General features: G+C 38.2%; 2 protein-coding genes and 1 long non-coding RNA gene across 3 annotated transcripts; all 3 read left to right on the top strand.

The window, feature by feature from the left end:
• The first annotated feature begins 3,616 nt into the window (after window positions 1–3,616).
• On the top strand, window positions 3,617–5,287 carry LOC115996137 (disease resistance protein RPP13-like). The gene has a single exon (XM_031235279.1). It carries the CDS (start codon window positions 3,617–3,619, stop codon window positions 5,285–5,287), a length of 1,671 nt encoding a protein of 556 aa, XP_031091139.1.
• A 712-nt stretch (window positions 5,288–5,999) lies between these two features.
• LOC115996191 lies at window positions 6,000–7,179 on the top strand. The gene is made up of 3 exons (XR_004093577.1): window positions 6,000–6,271; window positions 6,463–6,552; window positions 6,918–7,179. It is a non-coding gene; the product is annotated as an uncharacterized LOC115996191 (long non-coding RNA).
• Window positions 7,180–9,353: 2,174 nt separating this feature from the next.
• LOC115996138 (putative late blight resistance protein homolog R1A-10) lies at window positions 9,354–11,261 on the top strand. Its single transcript, XM_031235280.1, has 4 exons — window positions 9,354–9,903; window positions 10,161–10,621; window positions 11,021–11,171; window positions 11,218–11,261. The coding sequence occupies exons 1-4, from the start codon at window positions 9,354–9,356 to the stop codon at window positions 11,259–11,261; spliced, it is 1,206 nt and encodes a 401-aa protein (XP_031091140.1).
• The last annotated feature ends 1,396 nt before the right edge of the window (window positions 11,262–12,657 follow it).

Consider the following 12,657-nt stretch of genomic DNA (forward strand, 5'->3'; position numbering starts at 1 on the left):
TCTTGTTTGCTGGTCCCAAGTCCTTCATTTCGAATTCCCTAGCCAGTTGTGCCTTCAATTCATCAATGTGATCTTTGTTGGGGCCTGCGACCAACATGTCATCTACATACAACAGCAATATAACAAAGTTATCTTTTCCAAACCTCTTGAAATATGCACAAGGGTCTGCATTCAGTCTGTTGTATCCAAGGCACATGATGAAGGAATCAAATCTCTTATACCAACACCTTGGTGCCTGCTTTAAACCGTACAGAGATTTGTTCAACCTGCAAACCAAGTTCTGATTCTCTTTGTCTTCAAATCCTTCAGGCTGGAGCATATATATCTCTTCTTCAAGATCTCCATGAAGAAAAGCCGTTTTCACATCTAGCTGCTCTAGATGTAAGTTGAATGTAGCACACATCGCCAAAACTACACGAATTGTTGTTAGTCGAACCACAGGTGAAAATATTTCATTGAAATCAATACCTTCTTTCTAAGCATATCCCTTCACCACCAGTCTTGCACGATACCGCTCCACTTGATCGTCACCATTCCTTTTGATTTTGAAGACCCATTTGTTACCAATTGGCTTCCTTCCTTGTGGTAGTGGCACAAGTTCCCATGTATTATTTTTATGGAGAGCTTCTATTTCTTCCTGCATTGCTGCCGTCCATTGAGAAACATCTGAGCTGTTTATCGCCTCCTGAAAGGTTGATGGCTCACCATCCTCTGTTAGAAGGCAGTATGCAACATTCCCTTCCATAACATAATCTGAGTGCCAAGTGGGACGTCTTCTCTCACGGTCTGATTGACGAGTTGTTGGAGCTCCAGAGCTTTCTGGTTCTGGTTCTGATTCCTCGTGCGCCGGTTCTGCTTCAGAAGAATCTTGTTCAAATTCCTCCTCTACCTGTATATGAGTAGTTTCTAGCTTTTCATTTTCCGTGCTATCATCAACTTCTCCTCTTTGTAGCCTTTCCTCTACAAATATAACATCCCTGCTGATGACAACTTTGTGGGCAGTGGGATCCCACAAGCGATACCCCTTTACTCCATCAGCATACCCCAAGAATCTACATTTCCTGGACTTCGGATCCAACTTTGTAATTTCCTGGGCATTGTACATTGCATACACAATGCTTCCAAATATATGGAGGTTTGAATAATCAACAGGCTTACCAGTCCACATCTCCATTGGTGTCTTCAGCTCGATTGCAGTTGATGGAGTTCGATTCACCAAATAACAGGCGGTATTGACTGCTTCTGCCCAGAATGATTTTTCTAAGCCCACAGCCCTCAACATTGCTCTTGTCCTTTCCAGCAAGGTTCTGTTCATCCGCTCTGCCACTCCATTTTGTTGAGGAGTGTATGCCACCGTGAACTGCCTTTTGATGCCTTCCTTCTTGCAGAAGTCATCAAATTCCTCAGTTGTATATTCCCCTCCATTATCTGTCCTGAAACACTTGATCTTCTTCCCGGAATCAAGTTCCACCCGTGCTTTGAAGGCTTTGAAAGTCGCAAACACATCTGACTTTCTCTTGATAGGGTACACCCAGCATCTCCTAGAGTAATCGTCGATGAATGAGACAAAATACTTTGCCCCTCCTAGGGATGGAACCGGTGCTTGCCACACATCAGAGTGAACCAATTCTAGAACAACCTCGCCTCTAGAATTTGATGTGCTGAATTTAAGACGATGTTGCTTACTTGTTATACAATGCTCACACAAAGGAAGTGATACCTTTGTTAACCCCGGAAGTAGCTTTTGCTCCACAAGAATCTTCATTCCTTGTTCTGACATGTGCCCAAGTTTCTGATGCCATAGCAGCGTAGAGTCTAGACTACATGTGGCAACCGATGCCTCTGCTTCTTGCAAAGTCTCTCCCTTCAGCATGTATAGATTTGCAGCTATCTTCTCCCCTTTCATCACCACAAGCGCTCCTTGGAAAATCTTCATGACTCCTTTCTGTGTTTCAATCTTGGTTGCACTATTATCCAATATTCCATAGGATAATAGATTTTTCTTCAGGTCCTTCACGTGCCGCACATCCTGAACAGTTTGGACTGTTCCATCGTACATCTTCAGCTTGATGGTTCCAATGCCGATAATCTCCAAGGCATGATCGTCGCAGCTGTACACAGATCCTCCTGAGATTGGTTCATAATGATGGAACCATTCTCTCCTTGAGGTCATGTGATATGTGGCTCCCGAGTCTATAAGCCATATATCCGCGAACCTTTTTCTGCCTTCCCTGGCTATTGGTGCTTCGCAACAAAGAGCACTTCCATCATCTGAGGTACTTGCAACATTTCCTTGAGGATTGGAATTTTGAGGTAAATTCCAACAATCTTTCTTCAGGTGACCCTTCTTTCCACAATTGTAACACTTTAAATTCTTCTTACTTGATTTTGATATACCACGACCACTGCTTTAGCCACGTTCTGTTGACCTTCCTCTCATCACCGTTAACGCCTCTGCCTGTTGCAGATTGACTTGTCTGTCTTCCTTGTTCTTGCGCCGACTTTCTTCTTCAAGAACCGCAGCTGCAACATCATCGAAGACTAGATAGTCTGTAAGGATGTTGTTTGTTAAGTTGATGATGAGTTGATCATACGAATCAGGTAGACTCTGAAGTAGAAATTCCGCACGCTCCTGTGGCTCTATTTTACAGCTTAGAGATGTAAGCTGGGAAAATAGAGTATTCAGCGTATTTAAGTGTTCCGTCACTGAAGTAGATTCTGACATACGAAGAGTATATAATCTCCTCTTAAGGAAAATTTTGTTGTGCAGTGACTTGGCCTCGTACAACCGGTTGAGGTGATCCCAAATCTCCTTGGCCGTCTTCTTCTCCTCGATGCTTGACAATACTCCATCTGCTATTGATAGGTATAGATCCGCCATAGCATCCTCGTTCATCTCGCTCCATTTTTTGTCATCAGTACAATCCACCGGCCTTTCACTGATAGCTGCTAGACAGTTGTCTTTCCTCAGGATAGCCTTCACCTTCAATTTCCACAATGAGAAATTTTTCCCATTGAATTTTTCAATCTCAAATTTCGCTGCCATATTGTTCTTGAAACAAATTATGAACAATATATCTGAAGGCTCTGATACCAATTGTTGTGCCCGCGGAAGTGGGATAGATCAGATTGCAACAATAATTTGAGAAAGAAAAATAAATGAGGCACAGATTTTACGTGGAAAACCCCTAAACAAATTAGGGTAAAAACCACGGGCAAGGGTAGAAGAATTTTACTATGAGAAAATAGGAGTTACAACCACTCTCTAACTAACAAGGAGAAAACAAGGATAATTCTCTCTTGCTAGGAAGGAGAAATACACTCAACAAACTCTCTAATATCTCTAGTATATGAGGGAAGAATAGAATGATTTGGGATGACAAGAATGGCAAATGACCTCCCTATTTATAGTTGAGAAATTGGGGTCATTTTGTAGTTAGCCTAAAATGTAGGGACCAAACAATAAATATTTTTGTTCAAACTTTGTAGGTGCCTAACTCTTGGACTTGCCTAACATTCTTGATCAAACTTTGCAACTTTCCTAACCAATGTGGCTGCTGCCAAATTAATCCATTTGCCGACATGCTCTGATCAGTTACAACATAGACAGACGCAAATGGCTTATGCTGCTGTAACTTCGCTTAAAGGAACACTCCATCTACACTTCTTGCAGTCAGAACCACGCCTGCCTCTTATATATAAACGAATGTTGGTCTCTCTCCATAGAAATCTTAGTTTCCTTCAAGAAAGTCTTGAGGAATCTGAGATGGCCTATGATGATGCGGGGGCGATGAAAGATGTAGAGGCAGAGATCAGAGATGTAACGTTCGAAGCAGAAGAAAGGATTGAGATGGAGTTGACTAACATTTATGTAGAGGCAAAGGGTTGGACGAAGGGTCTTGCTTGCCTCCTCAGGCTTCATGGAATCTTGAATGAAGCTGTAAAACAGACTGATTACCTGAAGAAGAAGTTGATTAAGATTCAAAGTAAAAAGCAGCTTGCAAAGGGTCCATCACAAGGTCAAAGGATGCGACAAAGAGGACTACTCCTTGGTTCCACATCATCGCAGCCTGCTGATCCAGAACGCCAGAATAATATTTCTGTGAGTAAATTTTCCAAAAATGCTTCAATAAAGTTTGACAGTAGAATGGTCGGGTGCAACCACGAGTTCAAGACGATAATGGATCAGCTCACCCAACAATCAGCAAAGCAGCTACAAGTTATATCAATTGTAGGCATGGGCGGAATAGGTAAAACCACTTTAGCTCGCAAAGTCTATGAAGATTCATCAATTAGTTTTTATTTTGACAAACGAGCATGGGTTACTATATCTCAAGAGTTTAACGAGGAACAAATGCTCCAATGCCTTATTGGTTGTGTTAATGCAACATCACATGGCAATTTGGCAGAAAGTCTTCGTAAACACTTGAAAGATCAGAGATATTTGATAGTGATGGATGATATATGGAACACTACTGCTTGGGATAGTGTGCAAAGATGCTTTCTGGATGATAGTAATGGAAGTCGTATATTATTGACTTCTCGGCTCAGGGAGGTGGCTGAATATGTAAGTTCAAGTAACTCTACCATTAACATGCCTTTCTTAGATGTCAATGAAGGTTGGAATCTCTTCTGCAATGTGTTTGGTCAAACAAAATTTCTTTCTGTGTTTGAGAAAATTGGTAGAGACATAGTGAAGAAATGTGAAGGGTTACCTATAGCTATTATTGTAGTAGCAAGTCTTCTCTCCAAGACAGACGCAGCAGTGGAGAAGTGGAATAATGTTGCAGAAAATGTGAGTAGATATGTAATTGGTGATTCTAAGGATGCATGTTCCAAAATACTATATCTCAGTTACAACCAATTACCACACCACTTAAAAGCTTGTTTTCTATATTTTGGAGTATTTCCGGAAGACTATGAGATCCCTGTGAAGATATTGGTTAGGTTGTGGGAGGCAGAGGGATTTTTGAGGGCAGAGGATCATCAAAATATGGAGGGAGTGGCCATGAAGTGCTTGCAAGATATTGTTGATAGGAATCTTGTTTTTGTTAGCAAAAAGAGCTACAATGGGAAAATGAAGACAATAAGAATACATGATTTGTTGCGTGATTTGTGCTTGAAAGAAGCTCGAGATGAAAATCTCTTAAATGTCATTGGAGATGAAAAGCTTCCATTGTGCGAGAAGAAAATGTCTCGTAGTCGTTGGATAAGAGCAGCATCAAGGTTTGATACACTTCCTTTGAGAATGTGCTTTAACAAATCACATTCCTTACACATTCCCTAACTCTTATTACTCTGGAAGTGTGGAACGTTTATTTTCACATTTCAAACTACTAAGAGTAGTAGACATAGAATGCGTATTTCTCTATGAACATGGGGTACTAAATATGCATGCAAATCTTATTCATTTGAGATACTTAGCTTTGAGGAATTTTTTGAATGGCATCAGAGTCGGATATTTTGATTTTGAGCTCTTTGTGTATTGGAATATACAAAGCTTTATTGTTTATGGAGGTAGTGAATTTACATTGAATTTCTCTAACGCATCTAGATTTTGTAAAATGCCACTCTTAAGGAATATTTGCATTGAACGGATTGTTTCATTAGGAACTTTTTCAGTTGTTTATAGAAACTTAGAGAGTATATCTTGGTTGGATTCTAAGCTCTGTACAAGGGATTTATTTACAAGGATTCCAAATTTAAAAAATTTGGGGATTGATGATGGATTCAATGAAAACAATATAGATTGTTTTTATAATTGTGTGCACTTGGGGCAGCTTGAGAAACTAAGCATCAAAAGGTCCCTACACATCCATATTCCATGTTACGGCACCCAGTGGGCAAATTTTGTACCAAATCTTAAGAAGCTCAAATTCTACGACACTTATTTGTCATGGAGTGATTTGACGTTTATTGGTATGTTGCCGAATCTAGAGGTTCTAAAACTGAAAAATGCTATTGCTAGGGATGACAAAATGTGGGAGGCATCCGAGGAAGGGTTCTGCAAATTGAAAAGATTGGTAATTGAAGATACATATTTGGAACGTTGGAATGCTGTGGGTGACAATTTCCCTGTGCTAGAATGTTTAGAGTTACGTAATTGCTATTGTTTGCCAGAGATTCCTAGTGGTTTTGTGCATATCACCACACTAGCACTGATTTGGTTAAACTGTTGTTGGGATTCCGTTCTGACTTCGGCAAAGTTGATTCAAGAAGAGCAATACAACAACTATGGAAATGCTCTCCGTGTTCGTTCAGAACGTATTTGGTCTCTTTCTATCCCTCAACTCTAATATATTATAATGTGTGAACATTTAACATGCACTTACTTCATGCTACTTGAATTCTTCATGGCCATCATATCTCATCTGTTTCCTCTCACTTCTATCTCATATTTCTTTACCTATCTAACTGTTGTGTTCACCTTTTTTTCATATTTACTTAATTTATCAATTGCAGGGAAGATAAGATGAGGAGGAAGAGGGTGATCAATGAATGAATGACTGCATATATAATGGGTTTTGCATTTGCTTATTGTGGATTAGGCAGGTAGGTTTTTGAATTGGCAGAATACTCTGTTGCAAAGCATACTATTGGATATTTTGGTAAACTGCAATGGTTTCTGCTTCTCAGGCATATAAAATTTGGAATATGCAAAGTTTTATTATTCATGCATGCGGTGATATGTTGGATACTTCTCAGGCATATAATATTTGAAAAATGTCACTGTTAAGGAATTTTTATTTTCATTAGAAACCTCAGAGGTTGTTCATAGACACTTAATTAGAGACTATATCTTGGTTGAATCCCAAGTGTTGTACGAGGGATCTCTTTACAAAAAATTTGAATTTAAAAAAAATTGAGAATTCAAGTTGGACTCTTTACTGAAAATCTACTTTAATAATTTTGTGCAGTTGGGGCAGCTTGAGAAGAAAATTATCAAAGATCTAAATCTTGAGCGTATTCTGGGTAGCGATATCCCATGGACAACTAGTTTTCTTCCAAATCTTAAGAAGGTCAACTTCATTGATACTTATCGTTTGCCATGGAGTGATATGAGGAGGTGCTTCTGCAGCTGAATCCCAGATCTCCAAAAATCAAGTTCAGAGGCACAAATGAGAGGTGTTGGATGTTTTGGTGATCTGAAATGGTTTGTGTTTCTGGGTTGAAGTTGCTGATTGGAGTTTTGGCTTGGAATATAATGAATCTGCTAGTGGTTTTGTACTTGCTGTGGCCTTATTGTTGTGATACTCTGTTACATGATATACTATATCTAATCTATAATTTTATAAACAATCCATTTATGAAATAATGTAATTATTAATTTTTTATTGCAACTCTAACAAGTTGATAGTGTTGGTTTTTTTTTTAATAAATTTACAAAAATACAATAATGCTACATTTTTCTACTAATTTTACTTTTTAATCTGTGTGCATCTTTGAAATATTTTTTCTTTTAAAATTGAATGTTACTCTCATATCATTGTGAAGAAACATTCACGAATTTGATGATTCAAAATGATTGGTACAACAAGATATATATACAAAGAACCTAAACTATAAAGACATGACTCTTTTATTTTAATACTTTCCGTCAAGTTGGAGCATTTAGTATAGATTATATGCGTTAAGATTGTTACAAATATAATTTATCCTAAGACAATCTCCCTTGTAGTAATCAACCCTGAAGTAATCTTTTCCCTAATGAAGTGATATACTATGTGGACCATAATCAAATATACATTTTTAATATACTAAATGTACATTATTTTTGTACTGAATGTACATTATTTTTATAGTATAAAAATAATGTACATTCAGTACACAAATAATGTACATCCCTTGAATATAATGTACATTATTTTTATACTGAATGTACATTATTTTTATATTGAATGTGCATTATTTAATAGTATGGTCCACACAATAATGATTGCTAACTCGGCTGATTAGGCCGAATTGGTGACCGACTGGGCCGAATTTAGCCGAGTTAACTCGCCCAACTCGGCAGAGTTAGCCGAGTTAACTCTAGCGAGTCGGCCATGCTAATTTTATTATTATATTTATATATATTTAAATTTATTTATTTATATAAGTAAGAGAAGTAAGAGATATATATATATAATATAATATATGACATACACCCACGCACATGAATTAATTTTTTGTTTTTATAGGTCGCCACCTAGAACTGCCTAGGCGCCGCCTAGACTGTTTAGACGCTAGGCGCTAGTCTACCGCCCGACTAGCGCCTAGCGCCTACTGCAACCATGTGTATCGCTTTGAAATTGAGAGGCAAAATTTACACCAATAATAATTCAAGGGTGGCATTGATAATTGGCATATTATTGATGTGCATAAATAACAATTTTTTCTTTTATAAACAATCCATTTATGCAATAATATACAGAGTAATTATTAAATTTTTATTGCAACTCAAAACAAGTTGAGTGTAAGTTTTTTTTTTCTTTTATAAATTTAAAAAGAGTTAATTCCATTTTTGGTACTAGATTTATATGTGACAATCTACTTTTAGTACTTTTTTATTAATTAGAACATATTAATTTGGTCTTAGTAAAACAATAGGCTAAAGCTAATACAACAGAGCTTAATATTAAAACAGGGAACTTGGCGATCTTTTGTACGAAATCAGCAATTGAAACTCTGAAGCTTCAGCTCTATTTATACTTGAATTTGTGAGCTCCTTTCCTGTATTTGATCTCCTCAATAGGAGGTAACTCACTCAATTACATCTCCCCTTTAATTTCTCATCTCAAACATTTTTGTTTGAATAAATATAAGCCACTCATCCAATGCAAATAAACAGCACTAATAAAAACTATACCTTAGACATAATTAATTAGACCACTTAATTAACAAATAAATTGCCAATTAAAAATTATACCTTAATTTCCCTAACAATAATAATGGAAACTGTTTACTGTTGACTCCTTGGTCCTTGCCTAGCTGAAGTCAAACAAAAGATTGTATCTCTCCATGAAAATCTTGGCTTGATGCAAGAAATTCTGGAGAAATCTGAGATTGTCAACGATATGATGATGCGGGGGCGATGAAAGATGTAGAGGCACAGATCAGAGATGTATTGTTCAAAGTCGAAGAAAGGATTGAAATGGAGTTGAGTGTGATTAATCTAGCAAAGGGCCAGAGAGATAGTCTTCGCATAACACTATAACAGCTAGCATGCGCAAGCTTCCGGGAATCATCAACGAAGAGTAAAACATACTGATTACCTCAAGAATGAGTTGATCAGGCTTGCAAAGGCTGATCTAGAATGCCAGAACATTACTGTGAATAAATTTTCCAGAAAGGCTCCAAAGTTTGACAGTAGAATGGTAGGATGCGAGGAGGAGTTCATGAAGATATTGGATCAGCTCACACAACAATCAGCTAAGAAGCGACAAGTTGTATCAATTGTTGGCATGGGAGGAATAGGCAAAACTACTTTAGCTCGAAAAGTTTATGAAGATCCAATAATTACTTCTCATTTTAACAGACGAGCATGGGTTTCTGTATCTCAAGAGTATAATGTGGAACAAATGCTCCAATGCCTTATGGGTTTTGTTATTGCCGCATCAAGAGATGAACTCCATGAACAGAGCAATGCACTGGATGAACAAAGAAATTCCAAAGACAAATTAGCAGAAAATCTGCATAAACGGTTGATGGGTCAGAGATATTTGATAGTTATGGATGATATATGGAGTACAGATGTTTGGGATAGTGTGCACAGATGCTTTCCAGATGATAATAATGGAAGTCGTATACTATTGACTTCTCGGCTCAAAGAAGTTGCTGAATATGCTAGCTCAAGTAACTCTCCTATTGATATGCCTTTCTTAGATGCCAATGAAAGTTGGAATCTCTACTGCAATGTGTTTGGTAAAACATAATTTGTTTTGGTGTTTGAACAAATTGGTAGAGACATAGTGGATAAATGTAAAGGTTTACCTCTAGCTATCACTGTAGTAGCTAGTCTTCTCTCCAAGACAGAGGAGAAGGTGGAGAAGTGGAAGAATGTTGCAAAAAATGTAATTGATGACTCTAACGAAGCATGTTCAAAATACTATCTTTGAGTTACAATCAATTACCACACCACTTGAAAGCTTGCTTTCTATATTTTGGAGTTTTCCCCGAAGACTATGAGATCCCTGTGAAGAAGTTGGTTAAGTTGTGGGCAGCAGAGGGATTTTTGGAGCCAGTGAAGCATCAGAATATGGAGGAAGTGGCTATGAAATTCTTGCAAGATCTTGTTGATAGAAGCCTTGTTATAGTTAGCAAACAAAGTTATAATGGCAAAATCAAGGCAATAAAGATACATGATCTGTTGCGAGACTTGTGCTTGAGGGAAGGCCAACACAAAAATCTCTTGAGTGTCATTGGGGGATTTACTCTTTCAAAACCTTGTCATTGGATAAGTATTAATCCCCAATATTTCCATATTCAATACAAGTTTGAGCTCTTTGAAAAATTCCATTCCTTACACACTTTTGAATTTATTGATTTAAGCATTGAAGCATTTTGTAGCTTCAAACTACTAAGAGTAGTAGACATGAAGCTTGGATACTGGAACTTTGGGTACGGGAATTTTAGAGATAGGGTACTAAATACGAGAAATCTTATTCATTTGAGATACTTAGCTTTGTCTCTAAATGGAAAAATTTTCCCTCTTCATTTAATGCACATTGAACATTAGAATATGCAAAGCTTTATTATTCGTGCATCTGGTGATATGTTGGATACTTTTCAGGCATATAGAATTTGGAAAATGCCACTGTTAAGGAATTTTTATATTGAGGGAATTCCTTTTTCATTAGAAACTTTGGGGATTGCTCATAGACACTTAGAGACTATATCTTGGTTGGACCCTAAATGCTGCACGGAGGATCTCTTTACAAAAATTCCAAATTTAAAAAAATTGGGAATTAGGGGTACACTCCTCTCTGAAAATCCAAATCTCTTTTCTGAAAATCCAAATTACTTTAATAATTTTGTGCAGTTGGGGCAGCTTCAGAAGCTAAGCATCAAAGATCCGCGTCTTCCATGTGTTCTGTGTAGTAGCATCCCATGGACAACTGATTTTCTACCAAATCTTAAGAAGCTCAAGCTCATGGAGACTGATTTGCCATGGATTGCTATGCGGCTTATTGGTATGTTACCGAATCTAGAGGTTCTAAAACTGATCCATGCTTGCAGAGGCGAAGAGTGGAAACCATCTAAGAGAGGGTTCCGTCGATTGAAGAGATTGGTAATTGAAAACACAAGACTCAGATGTTGGAATGTCGTGGGTAAACATTTCCCTATACTCGAATGTTTAGAGTTACGTAAATGCAATTATTTGCAAGATGATGAATTGTAGTATTCGCGGTGGATGGAAAGAAATAGATGGTAAAACGGGAAGAAGTTCCCGAGTATCGTTCTCAAAGGACGGCAAGGGGATTAAGCACAAGAATGTTTAGTGTTTGAAAGCTAACCCAAACATAGTAAGAAAATGCACATGAAACATCATGAAAATAAGGAACAAAACGTTGGAAACAATCAATTGGAAAGGAGGATTTGGATCTTGCAACTCGTATAGGTATCCTTGATTTCCTAAGATATTAGGCTAGCAACACTTAGATTATGAAAATGAGATAAGGTCACCAACACCACCGCCACTCTCGTGGTCAATGGACTCACTCCTTAGACCGTAATGTCATCCTTGTGATCACTAGGCTAGGAGAGGCATTTCGTCAAACACGTTACGTGCCTCTTATCTTCCACTTCTCCCTTTTCTCAAAGGTGAGAGGAAAATGTGCGAGGCTAGGCTAAGGAGTAACCTTACTCTCGTAAGTGAGACTCCTTCTCCAAACATTTCTCATATAGGTTAATCATACTCACACAAGAGTCAAAGAAGATCACCATTCACACAATCAAACTCATAATCAAAGCAATTGCAAAACCTAATTGATCAATTCAAAGCTCAAGAATATCCATACAACATTGCTCAATCCAAATCCACAAAGATCTATCTAATCATACTTGGAATTGAAATAGCAAAATGCAAAAGTAATGACAAGAAATTAAAATGAAGACTTAGCTAGGAATTGAACTTTGAATTTGAACTTGAACTTGAAATTGAACTTTAATCTTGAACTTGAATGTAGATCACAATCTTGCAACAATGGAATTCTTCTCTAATTCTAATCTAAACTAAGCATTGCAATGTGGAGTGATCTCTCTATGCTAATCCTAGAGAGAGAAATATTCTAAGGTGTGGAATTGAAGTGTGATGGATCCCGAATGAAAAAAACCAGAAGAAAACTCTATTTTTATCCCAAAAATCGCGCCCAAAATGGGTTGGCCGAACCGCTGGACGCGGGCCGGACGCGCGTCCAGCCGAGCGCGCTACAGCGCGCGACCGGACGCGGGCGTCCGCCCCGCCTCCGAATTTACGGCCGCAGGAGTTTTCTCGGCTGAAGGGTGGACGCGCGCGTCCACCCCGCGTCCATCAGAACTCTGCTCTGATTTTCGAACTTCTGCGGGCATTTTTTCGGACGCCGATTTGGACGCGCGTCCAGAGCGCGTCCAAGGCCTATTTTGCCTTCTAACTTCGGTTTGTGAATTCTTCTCCGAAATATCGCCATTTCCTGTCTT

The sequence above is a fragment of the Ipomoea triloba genome, chromosome 11, assembly GCF_003576645.1.
Source record: "Ipomoea triloba cultivar NCNSP0323 chromosome 11, ASM357664v1".
Classification (NCBI taxonomy): Eukaryota; Viridiplantae; Streptophyta; class Magnoliopsida; order Solanales; family Convolvulaceae; genus Ipomoea; species Ipomoea triloba.